Source organism: Panthera pardus, unplaced genomic scaffold (assembly GCF_024362965.1).
Source record: "Panthera pardus isolate Hobbes unplaced genomic scaffold, ASM2436296v1 HiC_scaffold_5, whole genome shotgun sequence".
In the NCBI taxonomy this organism is placed as follows: domain Eukaryota; kingdom Metazoa; phylum Chordata; class Mammalia; order Carnivora; family Felidae; genus Panthera; species Panthera pardus.
Genome location: NW_026526980.1, coordinates 10,786,007 through 10,807,727, shown reverse-complemented (window position 1 = coordinate 10,807,727; position 21,721 = coordinate 10,786,007). Strand labels below are relative to the sequence as shown.

Here is a 21,721-nt window from a genome sequence, read left to right as displayed (position 1 = left end):
AAAGTCACGATAGATGGCATTCTTTCCAAGAAAGTCAATACAAATGAAAATTACATCCTCCGCTGTTCATTCAACTGCCCCTCTGTCCTCAGGCTGCCCCAGACAGGTAATACGGAAAGACTACCTCCAAAGACTTAAGAAATCCACTGCTGATTTAACAATGCTCGTTTTCTTATTTGGAGATCAGTGTCTGCAATCCTGTTTGATAAGAATTTCACCAAAACAAATACTCTATTTTTTTTAGATTCAAATTCTAAATAAAATACCTACCATTTCCTACAGTGGGAATAGTCCTTCAATGGGACAATAAACCACGGCTCTCAGGACAAATGAGGGTATGAATTAATGAAGTTGCAAACATGCAGGCAAACCTTTAGCATGGAGTGATGGTTACCATAGTACAAGATTATTTGGTTTCTTTAACCAAAACTACTAAGGGTTGATAACCTTGTATGTTCTCTTATCAAGCTAAATTATGCCTAAAATCTCACAATCTGATCAGCAGAGTATTACCGTATTACCAAGTATTACAAAGAGGTTGGATATCAGCTAGGCACAATGGTCCTCAAAGGACGCTGTCCTTTGAGACCTGTGTTTAGTATCAGCCTAAGGAGGACCTTGTTAGAAATGCAAATCTCGGGGCGCCTGGGTGGCTTGGTCGGTTAAGCGTCTGACTTCAGCTCAGGTCATGATCTCACGGTCCGTGAGTTCGAGCCCCGCGTCGGGCTCTGTGCTGACAGCTCAGAGCCTGGAGCCTGTTTCAGATTCTGTGTCTCCCTCTCTCTCTGCTCCTCCCCTGTTCATGCTCTGTCTCAAAAATAAATAAACGTTAATAAAAGAAAAGAAAAGAAATGCAAATCTCAAAGCCCATCCCAGAACTACTGAAGCTGAAACTCTGGGCTGGCTGTTTCAGCAAGTCCTCCAGGTGGTTCTGTTACTTGCTCAAGTCTGAGAACACCTGAGCCAGAGAAAAATCCAAACGTCCTCAATCCTACCACTAACTAGCTATGAGACGGACAAATCACTTAACCTAGGTGTGCCCAACTTTTCATCTGTCAAATGGAGACCATATTTGCACCAATTGTCTCATAGCAATAGTGTTAAGAGGTTCAAATGAAGGGGAAGATATGGAAGTGATTTGAAAAATGTGTGAACAGTGTAGCATATAAAAAAATGTGGAGGCGCTCGAACACCAAACTACTCAGGGTGTGGTGCTCAGACCCAGGAGCTCTAGACAGAAAGGCAGAGTCTCAGCCCCGATCCCTGAACCTCACAAATTAGAAACTGCTTCGTATCAAGAGCCCAGGTGGTTAAGGTGAAGAAAGATCTACACAGGTGTAAGGCATTACTTGTATGGGACAGGTGCAGTAATGAGCCAAGCAGAGGGGGCCCCCTTGCTCCACACCTGAGCTCCTCCATCTCATGCTATCTCATGGTGGATCAGATATGTAAATGTTCTGAAAAGTTCCAACTTTGAGAATTTAGGAAGGTATTTGTGAAGTGCTACCGTACTGAGACAATCCATATTATTAATGAGCTGACTTCTTGCCACCTGACCTCAATTCAAAGATTATAAAAACGTATTATCAGTCATGTGCTATTTTAGTCACTCCTTTTGTAATTGAACTTCACACAAAATCATCTCATTGCCTCAAAAATGAACTGAGCCATTCACCGCAGCCACATAAAGGATCCGATCCTGCAGAAATTTCAGAACGGCTACCTATTTTTTATACTTAAAACTATAGGGGTTATCCGGCTTTCAAGTAACTGTTGGAAAGCATATGTTCCTTTTATCATTTTGGACTAATTAAAATTAGAGTTGAAGAGGAGGATGGGGAATATTCCCGGAATATTCTGATGCTCCCCATTGGCACGCTCTGATGCCTTTTATGGTCAGGCAAGTTTGGGAAGAACTACAGCAGTGGTCCCTGATCCCCAGGCAGACACCTGAAACCATGAATAGTACTGAACCTTATACAGACCATGTGTTTCCTATCATACACACCTGTGACAAAGCTTACTTTAGAAGTCAAGCACAGTAAGAGATTCACAACAATAATATACTGTAATACACGTTACGGGAATGTAATCTCTCTCTTAAAATATTGTCCCATACTCACCTTCTTGTGACGACGTGAGACGATAAAATGCCTACGTGACAAGATGAAGTGGGATGAGTGATGTAGGCGCTGTGACCTAGCGCTAGGCTGCTTCTGACCTCCTGACAAGGTCACAAGGAGGGTCATCTGCCTCCTGACTGCAGTTGACTGTGGGTCACTGAAACTTCGAAGAGCGAAACCATGGATAAGGTTCTCTAGATCCTGGCTCGGATCTCAGCCTGGCTTTCCACCGAGACCATTTGGGGAGCTCTAAAGAAAAAGTGCAGGAGCCTGATTTAGTTGGTCTAGACCGGGGCCTGGGCCTGGCTGTTGTCCATCAGCTCCCCCCGGTGATTCTGAGCATAGCCAGCATTGACCCGGAAGCCTAACGGGAGGCCCTGAGAGGACTGGAGGAGAGTTGGCCTCTATTATAGGGCTGAACTGTATTGACCCAAAATTTATATGCTGGAAATCTGAACCCCCGAAACCTCATAATGTAACCATATTTGGATATATGGCCTTTAATTAGGTGAGTTATATTACAGCCATTAGGGTGGGGCCTAATCAAATCTGCCCGGTGTCCTTATCAAGTAGAGGAAATTTGGACGTGTAAAGGTACATACAGAGCAAAGACCAGGTGAAGACACAGTGAGAAGGTGACCATCTGCAAGCCAAGGAGGCGTCAGAATGAAACCAAAACTGTGGACCCTGACAAGGACCATGACCTTGGACTTCCAGCCTCCAGAACTGTGGAAAAATGCATTTGTGTTGTTTAAGCTAGCCAGTCCGTGGTATTTGGTTATGGCAACACTTGGCAGGCCAATACATCCCCTATCTCAAGCCCAAGTTTTTTGTTTTGGGGGCCTTTTTTTAGTTTATTTATTTTGAGAGACAGTTGAGTGGGGGAGTGGCAGAGGGAGAGAGAGGAAGAGAGAGAAAGAATCCCAAGCAGGCTCTGTGCCGTCAGCACATATGGGGCTTGAACTCATGAAAACATGAGATCATGACCGGAGCTAAAGTCAGATGCTTAACTGACTGAACCACCCAGGCCCAAGCCCAAGTTTTAAAAGCATCCTCATATCCGAATGCATGTGAAACCTACAGAGTAGATCTTTCTCCTTTGTTTATACCTCCAGTAGAAACAGGAGTTAACACAAGCAATGGAGGTTCATGGAGACACATTCCAGATAGAGGCTCTTAGCATATGGTAAGTGAGCAAAAATGTTGCTCTCGGAGCGAGTCCATATTTCAGTGCAGAAGCCAAAGAAGCACAAAACAGCTTTAAGATGACACTGAGAGGGAAAAAAAATTACTTCAAACATCAGTTCAATGGACTGCCTTCACTAACCCCACAGATATGTCTCCCGTAGTGTCCTGGGCTTCTCCTTCACAGCACCTGTCACAATTACATTTAATTACTGTTCAATAGTAATTAAATTACTGTCTAAATTAATCTGCTAGAAACGAAGCACATGAGGGCAGAGTGTGTCTTGACTTGCTCAACATCTTATTTATAACCACTTGGCACATATTTGTTGAATGAATGAATGAATGAATGAATGAATGAATGAATACTGCCACCAACTGCTAGCAGGGATGATACCAAAAAATTTTAACTCAGTTGATGACATTTTGTTGATGAAATGAATTAACGAATAAATAAGTGAATGAAAAAGTGAATCAGTGACTGAGCACTGATTGGATGCTTGTGTTTCAAATGTATGTTAAATGCAAAATTCAGTTCCAATTAGATTTCACAGTAGTGATTACTCAAGAGGGGATGTCTCCCCTGAGTAATTTGGTAAATTGCACCTTTCTGCTGGATGCTTCAGTTCTAAGTTCCGTCACATGCCTTGTGAATCATTTGGCAAATCTGCAAAAAAAATGCCATATATTGGGGCATCTTGCTGGCCCAGTCAGAAGAGCATGCCATTCTTGATCTTGGAGTTGTGAGTTCAAGCCCCACATGGAGTGTAGAGATTACTTAAATAAAATAATTAAAAAAAAAAAAAAAAGACTGCTAGGAATGCCTGGGTTGCTCAGTCAAGTTAAGCATCTGACTCTTGATTTCAGCTCAGGTCATGATTTTGCAGTTTGTAACATCGAGCCCCGAGTTGGGCTCTGCACTGACAATACAGAACCCACTTGGGATTCTCTCTCTCTCTCTCTCTCTCTCTCTCTCTCTGCCCTTCCTCTGCTCATGCACTCTCTTTCTCTCTCAACATAAACATTTTTTTAAAAAGAATGCTATATATACTGCGTGTGTGTGTGTGTGTATATATACACACACACACATATGTGCACACATGTACATTACACACACACACATACACACACACATATGTTCCACACATCACTGGATTCATGTTTGATTCAACAAGACTTAGATGTTGACTTATGTGTCAACCTCACAGGGGCTAAGTCCCAGTCCACACCCACCCCCACCCCAGTCCAACCGCAAAGACTTGTACTTGATACGCAATAAAGTTTGTAGACAAGGCCTCTCGTTGTATTTTACCTTTGGGTAACATGGAATGGTTTTGTTCAAAACCATGAACAAATGCAGGTTCCCCAATTCAGAAACTTCACATTTCTGTTTGAGGATCCCATTTTTATTCAGGCTGGACTATTTGAGCAACAGTTTCCAAACTTTTGTCAGGTCGGGAGCAGAGATTTCTAAGAACCAATAATTCATATGCACATCTCTTGAAGACTAAATGCATAATTCCCAGGCTATCTCTCCCAGGTTTTTGTGAACCAGTTTAAATGTTACAATAGTCTTTATTTTAAAATCCCAAATATTTTATCTTGGGAAATCAGCAATCCAGGTATAAAAAACCAGCAGGAAATGGCCAAATTTACTTCAGCATTTACACTGTGGTCAGTTTCTGCTCCTGGCTAATGATTTAAATTCCCTCCTGGGAAGCTCCAAAAGGCCCAGGGGTCATGTAAGAAGTTGTTCCATCTTGGTATTTTCATTTGACGGGTGTGTGGCTGCCGCAATAAACATTACACCTTTGGATTCTCTTCTTGAACTGATCGCCTAAATCGCAGGTCTGGGTTGGACACAGAAAAGAGTCGTTAGCACAGATGTACGCCCTGCCTCACATCTCCAAAGTTAGACAAAATTCAAAATCACACAGCTTCTCATGCCTCCTGCCTTCTCATGCTAAGTTTCTTCAATTCTCCCCTGGAACATCCATCATTTGGATGCCATCAGTAAATGCAACCCCAAAACGATGAATGGGTTTGTTTGGTTCCTCCCCAGTATTCATTCCCCTCTGGCCTCAGCTCCAGGTTTTCTTTGGGAAGCCCCTCTTCCCCATTCTCAGACCTCATGGTCTGTTAGGTTGTACCACCTCTATTTACAGATCTCTGATCTGGCAAATGAAATCATCACATTTTCATGGCCACAGCAACCGGTTCATGGTGCACATGTCACCCAGTTGGATCCAATGAAACACAGTGAGAATTCTGGGTGTCTCATTCCTTCCCACTAGACTTGAACCTGAGAAGGTACAAGAGGCTGACAAAAGGGTCTTGCAATTGTTAAGAAGAACCTATTTGAGAAAGGAGCTAACGTGGAAAAGAATGGAACAGAAAGAAACCAGGTTCTGGTAACATATTGCATCCCAGCTTCTGGCTGCACCTAAACCAAGAATTATTCTTGGATTTTTGCTGAAGCCAGCTTGGGTGGGTTCTTTTCTTGAACGAGTAACTGATACATGAGCAGTTCTGACCCTCTACCTTGAGATACATCATTTGGTTAAATGAGGTCTTCAGTGCCAACGCCCTTACTCACCATGAGCAGCATTGTGTTCCCTGACATGCAAAGGGCTTGTTTGCTGAAAGAGAAGAAAAGCAGTGGCCTCGTCACTGGAAAAGAATACAGGCCCACCTCCTGTTGCCTCGTTGGTGGGATTTGTGAGCCCCCACCATTTTAAAATTAAGATACGGCAGATGAAGACCAAGGCTCAGCCACAGACACAGCAAAAAGGTTTGGTTTGGTCTTTTAGGGACAGTAATTCCATTAGTTTATCCGTTCATTTACAGACATTTACTGAGCATCGACAATATGCCAGGTAATATATTAGGACCTGGGGCTGTCAGGGTACAGATCAAGACTCTGCCTGCATAAGATTTGCAGTAGGGCCTGTAGATCCCATAACTACCTCATGCTGACAATATCAATGTGCACAGATAGCGAATGGCCTGGCAGTATCTTCCAACAAGGTCCTAACTTCTTAAATCAGTGGCATTTGAATTAAGATGGGTTTATGGTTGGGGTGCCTGGGTGGCTCAGTCGGTTGAGCATCTGGCTCTTGATTTCAGCTCAGGTCATAATCCTGGGGTCATGGGATCGAGGCCCACATCAGGTTCCATGCTGAGTGTGGAGCCTGCTTACGATTTTTCTCTTTCTCTTTCCCTCTGCCCCCTCCCATGCTCATGTGCTCTCTCTCTCTCCCTCTCAAATAAATATATTTTTTTAATTTTTTTAATGCTTCTTTATTTTTGAAGGAGAGAGAGACACAGAGTGTGAGTGGGGGGAAAGCAGAGACAGAGGGAGACACAGAATCTGAAGCAGGCTCCAGGCTCTGAGCTGTCAGCACAGAGCCCGACGCGGGGCTTGAACTCACGAACCGTGAGATCATGACCTGAGCCGAAGTCGGACGCTTAACCGACTGAGCCACCCAGGCGCCCCTCAAATAAATATTTTTAAAAAGATGGGTTTACTGTTTATTCATATTTTCCAGGACACCAAGGATGCCAGCAAGGGCTTTGGAATTAGAACAGGAATGAAACTGGTAAAATCTTTTTAAGAGCATGATATGGCAATTATCTATTTACATCATTATGTGCACGCCCTTTGGCAAAAATACATAAAAATAATTGAAACAAAAATATTTCACTACACAGTTTTTAGTATTTAAAAAAAACTGAAAACAACCCAAATGTCCATATATGTACAGACCGAAACAATGTCCGAAATACAGTACTAAGTGATGACGGACGGGATTATGATACTATGTGTATAGTAAAGCCCCAGTTTTCTAATAAACAAAAAATGTTAGTAGATGCATGTATGTTTGTGGATGCCCAGGGGAAAAGATCTGGAAGAATATACACTGAATCATTCACACAGTGGGGTGAGGGCATTTTCCTTCTCGGTGGGATATACTTCTGTATGATTGGATTATAGAAAAGATGCGTGCAAACTCCGTGAGGGCCTTCACCATGACAGGTTGAACGAATGAGTATTATTTGTTAAATAAAAAATAGAGAAATGTTTAAACATAAAAAGTGAAGTGCCCCATGTCATTCTAGTTTCCTGATGCGCTTTTCCCAAGGAGGCAAGTCTGTGTCACAGGGATCCAGAGGCGACCTTCACTCTCACCTCTACATCCCTCCTTTCCATGCTGAACGAGCTGGTGTTTGCTCTCTTCTCCATATCCTGCAGCTTGGCCAACTTTTCTATCAGGAACATTTTATCTTTGCCCTCCTGCCAAGAAGGAAAGCAAAAACAAGAACAAAAACACGGAGGTTGGTGTGAGCAAATGATGGAAAGAAGGTTGATTTTTTTTTTTTTTTTTTTTTTTAGGCAGGTAGGGTTCCAGACACAGGATAGAGACTGCCACCATGTTTTCTCTTGATGAAAGAGTAGAAACATTTCACAGCAAAGCCAAATTAACCCATACCTTCCTGAACTGGCACATTCTCCACTAAAGCAATTCCAGCAGGCTCAAGTAGCAGCCTTCTCTATCCCGCAGCTAGAAGCAAATTACACGCCCAGGACTGTCTGAAGGCCCAGGACAAATGGTGTATAGCAGCCCCTTCTTGGCATATGCCCTCCGTCTCAGAACTCTGTCTGGGCACCCAGCACTGCCTGGGCTGGCCCTGTCTTCCCATTGAGAATGTCAAAGCTTATATAGCTCTGCATCGAGGGACATCAAACATATTTCACCTGGCAAAGTTATCAGTGTTAATGGAGTAGACCAGATAAACACCTCCCAAACTGGGAAGAGGAACAAAGGAAAGGGCTATGTCCTTCCCAGGAGCATGACTCACTTCCCTGTGAATCTTTTGCAGATGAGAGGGCGGTATAATCCACCAGTGTTGAAGTGGGCTAGCAAGCACCATTGATGGGCTGTCCAGTCTAGATCAATCCCATTTCTCACGCCCTTGTTTCTCCTTCAACTTTCAATCACTGATTTTAGCAATTAGCTATTATTATTATTTAGCATCCAACAATTATTGCTGTGGTATTTGCTTCATAATAATTTTCTATTTCCCTCATTCTTTCTACTTTTATTCACTGGAATTCTGCAAAGAAGAGATGTCCTTGGGAAATGGCATTTTAAACAACTCCGCAAGGGGCGCCTGGGTGGCTCATGTTGGTTAAGCGTCTAACTTCACCTCAGGTCACGATCTCACAGTTTGTGGGTTTGAGCTCTGTGTCAGGCTCTGTGCTGACAGCTCAGAGCCTGGAGCCCGCTTCAGATTCTGTGTCTCCCTCTCTCTCTCTCTCTCTCTCTGCCCCTTTCCTGCTTGTGTTCTCTCTCTCAAAAATAAAATAAACTTTTTTTTTTTTTTAATTTTTTTTTTCAACGTTTTTTATTTATTTTTGGGACAGAGAGAGACAGAGCATGAACGGGGGAGGGGCAGAGAGAGAGGGAGACACAGAACCGGAAGCAGGCTCCAGGCTCCGAGCCATCAGCCCAGAGCCTGACGCGGGGCTCGAACTCACGGACCGCGAGATCGTGACCTGGCTGAAGTTGGACGCTTAACCGACTGCGCCACCCAGGGGCCCCTAAACTTTTTTTTTTTAAAGCAAGTCTGCTAGCAGTCTTGGATATAGCCAACCTGTTTGTAAATTGCTGGTCTGTAACAGCTGTTTCCATACTTTCGTGCCAATTAGAATTACCTGGAGAGCCTGCATAAACGCAAACTCAGGATTTATCCAACTCATCTTGACTCGGGGAGATAAACCTGCATTTTAGTTAAAAGCACAAACTTTGGGGTTAGCTGGTTCAAATCCCACCATTTACTAGCCCTATGACTTTGGGCAGCTCACTTCGCTCTGTAAACCTTAGAATCCTTAATTTTAAAATAGGGATTAAAGATGTATATGTCCCAGTGCGAGTAATAAAAATTAAATCAGAATTTTTGTTCATTATTTAGCACATGTCAGGCATCATGTAAGTGCTCAACAAATGTTATCTGTTGCCACTACTGGTTAGAGGAGATCAGGGTAATTGGAATTTGCATTTTTAATAAGCATCCAAGAGTTACTGATGTAGGTGATCACACTTTGAGAAGGACTGTTATTAGCCTGTTCCCAGCCCCTTAGCCTGGGTTCCTCTGGAGACAATGTCCCTGTCTTTGTGGCGCATCCTCTGGACAAGATTCCCAAGCATGCAGGCCTGCAGTGATGCCTCTGGTGCCTCCCTGAAATGATGCCATCTAAATTCCTCCCCAGTTTACCTGGTACTGCCCTTACAATAGAAGGCTTTAGAAACAAATCTCTCCCCTGGTAAGATCTCCGTAAGACTTGCCCAAAACAATTCAAAGTGCTACATCAGAAAAATACAGGTGATGCTTCTGGAGACGAGCAGGGGAGATCATAAGTAAACCATGCCCTTTCTTTACACCATCTAAAAGACCAACTCGAATGATCTGAAACCCAAAGGTTCAAGCAGCTAGAACCGTGAGGAATCTTGGGCACCTGGGTGGCTCAGTTGGTTAAGCGTTGGACTCTTTATTTTGGCTCAGGTCATGACCTCATGGTCATGAGATTGAGCCCCAAATCAGGCTCCGTCTGCATTGGGCATGGAACCTGTGTGGGATTCTCTCTCCCTCTCTCTCTCTCTCTGTCCCTCTCCTGCTCACTCACACATGCACTTGGCGCAGTCTCTTTCACTCCTTCAAAATAAATAAATAAATAAACATTTAAAAAACAAAAGAACCCTGAGGAATCCTGCTTCTTCCCCAAGTTCTTAGATGTAAGTGTTCATGTCACAATTACGCTGCTATTTAGAAGAAGAGGGGCGCCTGGGTGGCTCAGTTGGTAAAGCATCCAACTTCGGCTCAGGTCATGATCTCACAGTTCGTGAGTTCGAGCCCCGCATCGGGCTCTGTGCTGACAGCTCAGAGCCTGGAGCCTGCTTCACATTCTGTGTCTCCCTCTCTCTCTGCCCCTTCCCTGCTCATGCTGTGTCTCTCTCTATCTCAAAAATAAATAAACATTAAAAAAAATTAAAAAGAAAAATAGAAGAAGAGAGAACGAGCCCAGTATCAATGAGCATCCATATTCCCAGACTGTGGTCTCTAAATACCATCTCACCAGGACTCCTTGAATAAATGTCTGACTGGTGTTCTGGGACAGGAAATAAACAAGAAGAGCCTGGAACATCTTGTCCTTTCAGAGACCAAGAAAACTATCGAAGACTTTCTGGGGTCATGTCAAAAGAACCCGGGAACTAATTCAAAAGGAATTTGATTAGCAACGAATCAACGAGGCTATTTAAGCATAAAAAAATTATTACAATTGAAAGAAGCAAAGTATACTTAAATCTATGAATTCATAATGATAATTTAAAAATCCTCACTGGCCACATTTTGGGGTTGCTAGGAGTAGTTGGTTGAATAGTGTCTCCTTTGTAAAAATATTTGTCCAAGTTAAAACAACCCCAGTACCTGCGAATATGGCCTTGTTGGAAATAAGGTCTTTGTAGACATAATTAAAGATTGTCAGATGAGATCATTCTGAATGAGGATGAACCCTAAATTCAATGACAAGTCCTTAGAAGAGAAGGAGAAACAGGCACACAGAGAAAAAGAACTTGTGAAGATGGAGGTAGGAATGGGAGTTATGAAGCCCTAAGCCAAGGAACAGCCAGGTTAGCCAGTGGCCACCAGAATAAGCTAGGAGAGGCATGGAACAGATTCTCAGAGCTCCAGAAGGTACCAACCTTCCTGACACCTTCACTTTGGACTTTTGGCCTCCAGAACTATGAGGTAACAATTTTCTGTTATTTTAAGCCACCAAGTTCGGGGTTATTTGCCATGGCAGGCCTTAGGAAATGAATACCCTAGGGTATCAACTCAGCATTTCAAAAACTGGTCAATGAAGGGGGAAAAATCATGCATTTCTCTTTCCTCTATAAACTATATTTCAAGGTAATCAAATAGTTGATAAGCAAAAATTATTTTTTTCATAGAAAAATTCTAGCTAATAAATGCAAAAGAAATTGTAGGATTAGAGTACTACTGTTCTGTCATTTCTAACGAAATCAGTGGGTCTTCTAGGCAATACTCCTCAAAGGCTGCAAAATCCATCAGGTGAAAGGAGAGTGGGGAGCTTTCTGTTGGATGGGTCAGGCTAACAAAGCATGGACCCACTGATCACTTTTCACATCACACAAAAAGAGACATGTAGACATTTTATGTCTCAAGGGGATACCATAAGAAGTGCATAGCATCATCTATGAAGTGTTCTGGCTAAAACACTGAAATGGATTTAGTCGGGTTTTTAAATCTCATTGCCAGGGTACAGGCAATAAAAAGAAGCATACTAAATACCACCACAAGGCTGCAAATCAGATATATCCAGAATGTGAGAACTACTACAAGACAAAGGACCTGTTTTCTTCAACGATAAATGGCAAAGAAGAAGGGAGGGGTGAACAATTATAGATTAAAGGAAACAACAGACATATGGACCAAATGCAACATGTGGCACTTTCCCAGACCCTGATTCGAACAACTCAACTGTAAAAAGACACTTCATGGGACCAATGGGGCAATTTCACCTTTGATTGCATGTGAGACGATAATAAGGAATTATCAAGTTTTCTTTTAGGTATGATGAGGGTATTATGGTTATGTTTTTTTTTAATCTCTCTCAGACACATAGAAATTTTTACAGATAAAATGATATAAAGTCTAGGATTTGCTTTAAAACAATCCAGATATTTGCAGTGAAGGGTTAGTGTAGATAAAATAAGAATATACAAAAAAAATTTTAAGCTTATTTATTTATTTTTGAGAGAGAGAGAGTGTGTGCATGAGCAGGAGGGGGACAGAGAGAGGGAGAGAGAGACAGAGAGAATCCTAAGCAGGCTCTGTGCTGTCAGTGCAAAGCCCAACTTGGGGCTCAATCTCTCAAACTGTGAGATCATGAACTGAACTGAAATCAAAAGTCAGACTCTCAACCGACTGAGCCACCCAGGCGCCCCCAAGAGTATACAAATGTTGACGGTAGTTGGTGCTGGGTGGGGGGGCAGATATAAGTTCGTTGTACTATTCTCTTTTGGAGTATAACTGCAAGTTTGCATTATAAAATGTTTACAGAAAAGTGGGAGGATGGGGCGCCCGGGTGGCTCAGTTGGTTGAGCGTCCAACTTCGGCTCAGGTCACGATCTCACGGTTTGTGAGTTCGAGCCCCGCGTCGGGCTCTGTACTGATGGCTCAGAGCCTGGAGCCTGCTTCGGATTCTGTGTCTCCCCCTCTCTCTCTCTGCCCCTTCCCCGCGCACAGCTTTGTCTCTCTCTGTCTCTGAAAACTGAATAAACCTTAAAAATATATATATATAAAAAAAAAGAAAAGTGGGAGGAGGATACCAGAGGAGCTAACGGAACTTACATTAATAATCTGTTCATGGAGCAATCTGATCATAATCTTCCTTCCCTCTGTGATCTGCCAGTAAAGATAGGTGATGATTCTGGAGAAGAAAAGAAAGAATGACAGACACTTGTGCCAATATTTTGCAGGCCCCAAATTCCAACTGGTCTCAAAGGAACTGAGATATTCTCTTGCAAGTGGATTTTGTCCCAACAGTTTTCCTGAAAAGTTGTGTCTGGATGAATTACAGGTTCAATACATCCGAGCAACCTGGCTGCACGTGCAATCACATGAAAGATGGAAAAAAGACTCATTCTTTTTTGATGAGGATGGCCTGTCCTCAGATTAATTAACTAGCATCTCTGGGCATAGGGCCAGACAATAGTATTTTTTTTTTATGTTTATGTTTTTATTTTGAGAGAGAGAGAACACTTGGAGGAGGGGCAGAGAGAGAGAATCCCAAGCAGGCTCCACATGTCCGTGCCAAGCCCAATGCCGGCCCCATCCCACGACCCTGGGATCGTGACCTGAGCTGAAATCAAGAGCCAGACGTTCAACCGACTGAACCATCCACGCACCCCTATTTTCTTTCTATTTAATATGGAGCACTCCATTGGTAGTATAACCACATCCAGACCTGTCTTCAAAAATTAAATTCCAGGGGCGCCTGGGTGGCCCAGTTGGTTAAACGTCCGACTTCGGCTCAGGTCATGATCTTGCAGTTTGTGAGTTCGAGCCCTGTGTCGGGCTCTGTGCTGACAGCTCAGAGCCTGGAGGCTGCTTTGGATTCTGTGTCTCTCCATCTCTTGGCCCTTCCCCTGCTCATGCTCTGTGTCTCTCTGTCTCTCAATAATAAATAAACCTTAACAAAAAATTTTTTTAATAAAAAAAACACAAAAATTAAATTCCAGGAACAGATGATGATCAAGAATCATTCAAGTATTGCCAAATATAAATGTAAAATAAAACCTGGCTGTAATATAACCATCTCACAGACTTCTAAATCAATCTCCCATGTATTTTAAGTTTACAAAATAAATTCCCACAAGAATACAGAATGAATATAGCATAAATTCTCATATGGAATATACTTACCTCCAGAAACTATATCAGTTAAATTGGATAATAAAGGCTTGGAATAAAAAATTTCATAAAAGGAAAAAGAGATGTGCCCAGTGGGTAATATGAAACTCAAAGTATCTTCTTAAAATAGGATGGTTTAGGGGTGCCTGGGTGGCCCAGTCAGTTAAGCATCTGACTTCAACTCAGGTAATGATTTCACGGCTCCTGAGTTTGAGCCCCACGTTGGGCCCTGTGCTGACAGCTCAGAGCCTGGAGCCTGCTTCAGATTGTCTCCCTCTCTGCCCCTCCCTGACTCATACTCTGTTTCTCTCCCAAAAATAAACATTAAAAAAAAAAGAAAAAAAGAAAAGTGAATGGTAATTTCAATTCCTGTTCCAGTATATCCAGCACATCTACCTTTAACTCGAGCCTGCTGAGAACCACATCTCCACCCCATACTGAAACCTGTGGATCTGATGGCTTTAAATTCTTGATGTAGCAATTCACATAGCTCATCAAAATTAGAGTCACATGTATGACTCCAGCATCTTTTCAGGTGCAGAGGAGTAAAAGACAGAAAGCCAAAGAGTACCGTGGAGTCCCCTCCACCTCAGGTATCTGGCACCCACCCCTAGCGGTGGGGCCAGAAATAATTGTTTTTATTTGAAAACAAAAGAACGCTATCACACATATGAACAATGCCCAACCCATTTGAACATAATGCCAATCTTAGAAAGCATCACACATATAATTTTCCTAAGCATTCTCAAATCCAAATTTTCATTTTGTTTTCATACTATTTCTTTTTTTTTTTTTTTTAATTTTTTTTTTTTTAACATTTATTTATTTTTGAGACAGAGAGAGACACAGCATGAACGGGGGAGGGGCAGAGAGAGAGGGAGACACAGAATCAGAAGCAGGCTCCAGGCTCTGAGCCATCAGCCCAGAGCCCGACGCGGGGCTCGAACTCGCGGACCGCGAGATCGTGACCTGAGCTGAAGTCGGACGCTTAACCGACTGAGCCACCCAGGCGCCCCTCATGCTATTTCTTAAAAGGGGACACAGCAGGTATTGTTTTCTTCATAAAACAGGCAAAAAAAAAAAGCTCACAAAAAACAAAAAATGAAAACACCTGGGACAAGATGATAGTAAGCAACTCTTAAGAATTCAAGGGCATGGGGCGCCTGGGTGGCTCAGTCGGTTGAGCGTCCGACTTCGGCTCAGGTCATGATCTCACGGTCTGTGAGTTCGAGCCCCGCGTCGGGCTCTGTGCTGAGGGCTCAGAGCCTAGAGCCTGTTTCGGATTCTGTGTCTCTCTCTTTCTGACCCTCCCCCGTTCATACTCTGTCTCTCTCTGTCTCAAAAATTAAAACATTAAAAAAAATTAAAAAAAAAAAAAATTCAAGGGCAAAGTCAGGAGCATCCAGAACACTGAGCTACACTGTAGCCGTTTGCTCTCCTGGGAAACATTCCCCAGACTATCCACGTGTCCTGTTAATGACACGTTTTCTCCACCAGTTTCCCAAAGCACTCCACTTACAACACAATGAGGGTGAGGATGAAAAAGAAGTGCACGCTTCCGATGAGGTTCTGGTAGATCCAAACAACCCACAGGTAGCCGGACCTTTTACTCAGGGTATCGATCCAGCTGTAGATGGAGTGAATGAAGAAGGGCAGACCTCGAAATGGGCCACAATCAGCTGAAGGTTTCAATCTGGTAAAACGGGAGACAGGAAAACATCTGTAGCGTGAGACTCTGGTATAGCTTGTCCTAAAACCAAACTGTCCTTTCTGGGTTCTGGACCTGGAACCAGCAATGCCTGCCTGATGTACCCATACCCTCCCTCCCAAGGAAGCTCTCTCCCTCACAGCCTCAACAGGTATGTTTTGCCCATGTGACCCCACTGAGGCTCAGCTCCCAGACAGGGTTATATCATCTGATCTAATGGTAGCCGATCCCAAGAGTGGCAGTGAACTTTGTGGTATCCTGGCTTGAAGAAATGAACTGGGTGATCAGATTCTTTTTCTTGGGAACTTGAAGTAAGACATATGAAGAAGGGACCCTGCAATCTATGGAAGGTGAGGTTGTGGCAATGAGGGCCACATGCAGTCAGTTGTTATGAATTAGCAGAAACTAGCAGGAAACTAAGAACTGGTTAGGAAGAGAGAGAAAAGAGAGAAGCAAAGACATCATAAAACAGAGTAGCCTGCCCTGAAGCCGCTTGAGTTCCTGATGGTTCTAGTTCCATCTGTATCCTAAAAATCAACTCCTGGGGCACCTGCGTGGTTCAGTCGGTTAAGTGTCCAACTTTGGCTCATGTCATGATCTCGCGGTTCGTGAGTTCAAACCCCACATCAGGCTTTGCACTGCCAGTCTGCCTGGGATTTTCTCTCTCTCTCTCTCTCTCTCTCTCTGACCTTCCCCCCACTTGCTCTCTCTCAAAATAAATAAACTTAAAAAAAAAATCAACTCTTTTGTTTGTTTGCTTCATCCATTCATTCTATAAAAGCTTATTTCACCTGTTCCAAGTGCTGTGCTAGATACTAAGCCCTTGGGGATTCCATAGCAACAAGACAGACATGGTCTCTGTCCTCCCAGGTTTACATTTTAGTAAGAAAAATGGACAACTAATGAGCTAATGATTAAACAAAGATTCAAGCGAAGGCATTTCTGACTGTGAACGGTGGAGTGAAGAAAAGAAAGTGCCCCTAGAGGGAGAAGAGGTGGGAAAGACAGTAGGCAAGCATGGTCATGAAGGTTAGATCTTGAGGATGACTTCTGAGCTGAGACCCAGAGTGGGGGACAGAAGGCCGCCAGGCAGAGGAAGTGGGGAGAACACACACACACAGGACTCCACCTTGTGTTGGGAGAGGCTCACAGGGTCCCAGGAATGGAGCAAGAGTCATGAGGATGAAGGAAGGGTGGAGCCAACGTGGGGTGAGGTTGGAGAGCGAGGAGGGAACCAGCTCAGACAGGGCATTTCGGTTCATTTAGTGCAAGTTTAGTCCCCATTCTGGGAAACTGCAGGCCTCTAGGAAGTGAGGAAGCCCTGCCATCACCTGGTGGGTGATGACCAAACTAAGACACATTCGCTCCTTTGGCTGTTATGTCTGCTGGTTACCAAGGGGACTTGGGTTCAATACTGTATTAAGCACATCTTCTTACTGTGATGTTTTGACATCTGGGGCCTTACAGACCCTGGAGAGATAGCCCCTCCCAGGAGCTCCCCTACATGGTATGTCTTTTCCATGCAAAACAACCAACCCAGAGCCCACACCCCACCCTCCACCTCCTCCATCAGGCTCTCACACTCAGAGTCACTCTCCCCCTGCCCTGATCCCCACAGGGCCAGGTAACCAGATAAATCCAGACAGCCCCCAAAGCCACTGAAATTGTTCAAATGAGCCAATCCTAAACCTGCCTATCCTCCCTCGCCCTTTCCTTCCCTGGGAAACCACAATAAAGGTTCTTTTTTTTTTTTTAATTATTTTTTTAGTGTTTATTTATTATTGAGAGACAGAGCATGAGCATGGGAGGGGCAGAGAGAGGAGGAGTCACAGAATCCGAAGCAGGCTCCAGGCTCTGAGCTGTCAGCACAGAGCCCCACGCGGGGCTCAAACTCACAAACTGAGAGATCATGACCTGAGCTGAAGTCAGACGCTTAACCGAAGGAGCCATCCAGGTGCCCCAACCACAATAAAGGTTCTTGCCCACACTTTCTCCTCACTCCCGCTGTGTCCTGACCAACCCTGGGATTCCCTCATGTGGCCCCCTGTGGTGTGGCATCCCCACCCCCACTACCACTTCTACTGGGATCTGAGTAAAATAAATCATCTTTCCAATGACATTCATCTCCTGATCTGCTGGCCTCACCAAACCTTAATAATAATAAAACCTACAATTTACTTATTTATTTTAAAGTAGGCTACACACCCAATGTGGGGCTTGAACTCATGACCCTGAGATCAAGAGTCTGATGTTCTACTGACTGAGCCACCCAGGTGTCCCAAAACCTACATTTTAAAACACTCATTCACCCCATCTCTAAGACCTCTCCACAAGCCACGGTTTCCTACCTCCAGATGGTGATGGCCAGGGTGCACAGGACCCCGGTGAAGGATGGGAAAAAGAGCAAGAAGATGAAGAAAGTCATCATCTGTGAGGCTCGCCAGGCTTTGCTCGGAGGCTGGAAATTCATCATCAGGCTGATCTGAAGAGAGAGAAGCAGACACCTCCCATCTGTGGCCAGAGGGACAGGCCAGAGGGACCCCAGCCAGGCAATGGCTTCCCGATAACCCTTCCCAGCACCCCTCCCCACTGCCCCCCAACTCAGTTCCAACCACGGGGCCACATGGGACTGGGAGAAGCTAATTGGTTCCACCTTCAGGCTGACTCACGTTTTTGACATAAAACATGATGAAAAGAGTAATCATTTGGATAAAGGGCAGCAGAGGGCAGAAGAAGGTTCCAATCCTATGAGGGAAAAAGGGTGAGTGTCAAAAGTCAGGGGAAACATGAAGACGGAGAATGTGGTGGGGGGAGGGCAGGTACGGGGGGTGTGGAGGGAAGGGAAAGAGGGTGTTACGGGCTGAACTGTGCTTCTCCAAAACGCGTATGTTGGAGTCCTAGTACCCCTAGTACCGCAGAATGTGACTATTTGGAGAAGGGGCCTTTAAAGAGGTAATTAAAGTAAAAGGAGGTCCCTAGGGTGGGCCCTAATGCAATATAACTGGTGTCCTTAAAAGAAGAGATTAGGACCCAGATACACACAGAGGGACCATGTGAAGACTGTGGAAGCAGGTGCCATCCCACAGGCCGAGGACAGAGGTCTCAGAAGAAACCAACTACGAACACCTTGATCTTGGACCTCTAGCCACTAGAACTGTGAGAAAATAAATTTCTGTTGTTTCAGCCACCCAGTCTGTGATATTTGTTACGGACGCTCTAGCAGACTAATACAGAGGGAGTGTGCTCTATGGCTGTAGACCAGGAGCGTTCCCACCACACCCAGTATATCCGGCTGCTCCCTTCCCAGCTTTGGAAAAGAGAGTTTGCAGAAAGCACCACCCACACACCACCAAATGGCCTTCAGCAAGCCCTAACCTAGGTGTCCCAAATGCGGGACATGTCCCCCTGCTTCCTCCATGGCATTCAAGAAGGTCTGAGGTCCCGCAGGGACAGGCATTAAACTGCACTGAGTTACAGATGGGAAGGGCATTCTCTCTCAATTCTCCCCACTGCTCCTGAGTGCCGAGAGAAGAAAATCTCACTTTGGTGGTCCTAACACTTGCCAACCTCCCTTTGTTCCCAAAAGAAAGGTGGGAGGGGGGAGGTAAAGCTTTAAACTGAGAGCCTTGGCAGACGGGAGCATCCAGCTAGAATTTAATGACTGTTGGTGATTGGCTTGGTTTTATTTTATTTTATTTTATTTTTCTTATTTTTTTAAAGTTTATTTATTTATTTTGAGAGAGACAGAGACAGCTTGAGTGGGGAAGGGACAGAGAGAGAGAGAGAATCCCCAGCAGGCTCCATGATATGCTGCCAGAGCAAAGCCCCATGCGGGACTGGACCCTTGGAACCATGAGATCACGACCTGAGCTGAAACCAAGAGTCAGAGGCTCCACCAACTGAGCCACCCAGGCGCCCCGTATTTTATTTTTCTAAAGTGACTGACATTTTTCTTTTTTTTTAACAATTTTTTTTTATGTTTTTTATTTATTTTTGAGACAGAGAGAGAGCATGAACAGGGGAAGGGCAGAGAGAGAGGGAGACACAGAATCCAAAGCGGCTCCAGGCTCTGAGCTGTCAGCACAGAGCCTGATGCAGGGCTCGAACTCACGAGCAGAGCTCGGACTCATGAACTGCAAGACCATGACCTGAGCCGAAGTCAGACGCTTAACCAACTGAGCCACCCAGGCGCCCCAACATTTTTCTTTAAGTAATCTCTACACCCAAGATGGGCCTCAAACTCATGACCCCAAGATCAAGAAAGATCAAGAGTCAGATGCTCTACCAACTGAGCCACCCAGGTGCCCTGGGTTTTGTTTTATTTTTTGAGTTACTTGCAGTTTCTCTCAAATGACTCTGATTTTCCATTCTGGTGGTAAAATAAAGACTCCTTTAAAAATGTATTTAGGGGCACCTGGGTGGCTCGGTCAGTTAAGCATCTAACTCTTAATTTCAGCTCAGGTTATGATCGCACGGTTTATGGGTTCGGGCCCCACACCAGGCTCTGTGCCGACAGCGTGGAGCTTGCGTGGGATTCTTCCTCTCTCTCCGCTCCTCCCCTGTGTGCTCTCTACCTCTCTCCCTCAAAAATAAATAAATAACCATTAAAAAAATAAAAATAAAAAATAAAACATTTTTAAAAAGGCAAACTATATAAAAGATAATATTAAGTAAAAATCAGTATCGGTGATACGTAGATAAGCCAAAAAATAGGCAGGCTGTTGTGCAAAAGGCTGAAGGTTGGGACACACTTACCTCACCTCATCTCTACCATTGTCCCTAACATACATTGCCTTTCTGTCACCCTGTTATCTTCTTTTATTTTTAAAAAAATTTTTTTAACGTTTTATTTATTTTTGAGACAGGGAGAGACAGAGCATGAACAGGGAAGGGTCAGAGAGAGGGAGACACAGAATCTGAAACAGGCTCTGAGCTGTCAGCACAGAGCCGACGGCTCTGAGCTGTCAGCACAGAGCCGACGCAGGGCTCGAACTCACAGACCGTGAGATCATGACCTGAGCAGAAGTCGGCCGCCCAACCGACTGAGCCACCCAGGCACCCCTGTTATCTTCTTTTAAAGCTCATCATCAAAGGCAACATTCTCCTAAAACCCACAGAGGTTAAATCTATAATTTCCATGGAGAAAAGAAAAGATACATGTGTTTTCAATTGTGCTTATTTGCAATTTATTAACACAAACCATAAAGACCCATTATTACAATGGCCATCTCTGATTGCAACTTCTTCCCCCTTGCTGCTAACATTTCCCTTTGGAACCTTCATTAATGGTCAATAGTATGAGGGCTTGGTTTCTAGGGCTCAAAAACCTGGCCAAAGTAAGCACTCAATAAATGGAGCCATATTGTTATTACCACATCAGCTGATTTATGCACATCATTTATTAAAAAACAAAAAACTTAAGAGTGCTCATAAGTACAATATAATCCAGCAATTCTACTTCTGGGTATATATCCAAAAGAACTGAGGGGCGCCTGGGTGGCTCAGTCAGTTAAACATCTGACTTTGGCTTAGGTCATGATCTTGTGGTTTACGAGTTCGAGCCCCACGTTGGGATCTGTGCTGACAGCTCACAGCCTGGAGCCTGCTTTGGATTCTGTGTCTCCCTCTCTCTCTGCCCCTTCCCCACTGGCACTCTGTCTCTAAAAAATAAGCGTAAAAAAAAAAAGAATTGAAAGCAGGGTCTCAGAGAGATATTTGCACACCCATAATCATAGCTGCATTATTCACAATAACCAAGAGGTAGAAGCAACCCAAATGTCCACCCATGGGTGAATGGATAAACATGTGGTATATCCATACAGCAGAATATTATTCAGCCTTACAAAGGAAGGAAGTGCTGATACATGCTACAATATGCATGAACCTGAAGAACATTATGCTAAATGAAATAAGCCAATCACAAAAAGATAAATTGTGTGTGATTCCACTTACATAAAGTATCTAGAGTAGTCAAACTCCGAAAGACAGAAAATGGAATGCTGGTTGCTAGCGGGGTAGGGGAAGGAGGAAATGGGGAGTTCTTGTTTAATGGGTATGGCGTTTCAGTTTTGCAAGATGAAAAGAGTTCTGGAGACCTGTGGCACGGCTATGTGAATGTATTCAACACTACTGAACCATACATTTAAAAATAGTTAAGATGATAAATATTATATTATGTATATTCCTACCACAATTTTTAAAAGGTGCT

At 43.9% G+C, this 21,721-nt stretch overlaps 1 protein-coding gene across 3 annotated transcripts in view; it reads right to left on the bottom strand.

The window, feature by feature from the left end:
• Positions 1-4,863: 4,863 nt before the first annotated feature.
• Positions 4,864-21,721, bottom strand: part of TMC5 (transmembrane channel like 5) — a 50,049-nt gene continuing 33,191 nt past the window's right edge. For all 3 annotated transcript variants that reach the window (XM_019468723.2, XM_019468724.2, XM_019468725.2), the window contains 7 exons: positions 18,183-18,258; positions 17,862-17,995; positions 15,325-15,498; positions 12,744-12,822; positions 7,498-7,602; positions 5,905-5,947; positions 4,864-5,158 (listed from right to left, as the gene is read on the bottom strand). In XM_019468723.2, the coding sequence (XP_019324268.1) occupies positions 5,112-5,158; positions 5,905-5,947; positions 7,498-7,602; positions 12,744-12,822; positions 15,325-15,498; positions 17,862-17,995; positions 18,183-18,258 (658 nt within the window). In that variant the 3' untranslated portion in view covers positions 4,864-5,111. The remainder of the gene's footprint in view (positions 5,159-5,904; positions 5,948-7,497; positions 7,603-12,743; positions 12,823-15,324; positions 15,499-17,861; positions 17,996-18,182; positions 18,259-21,721) is intronic.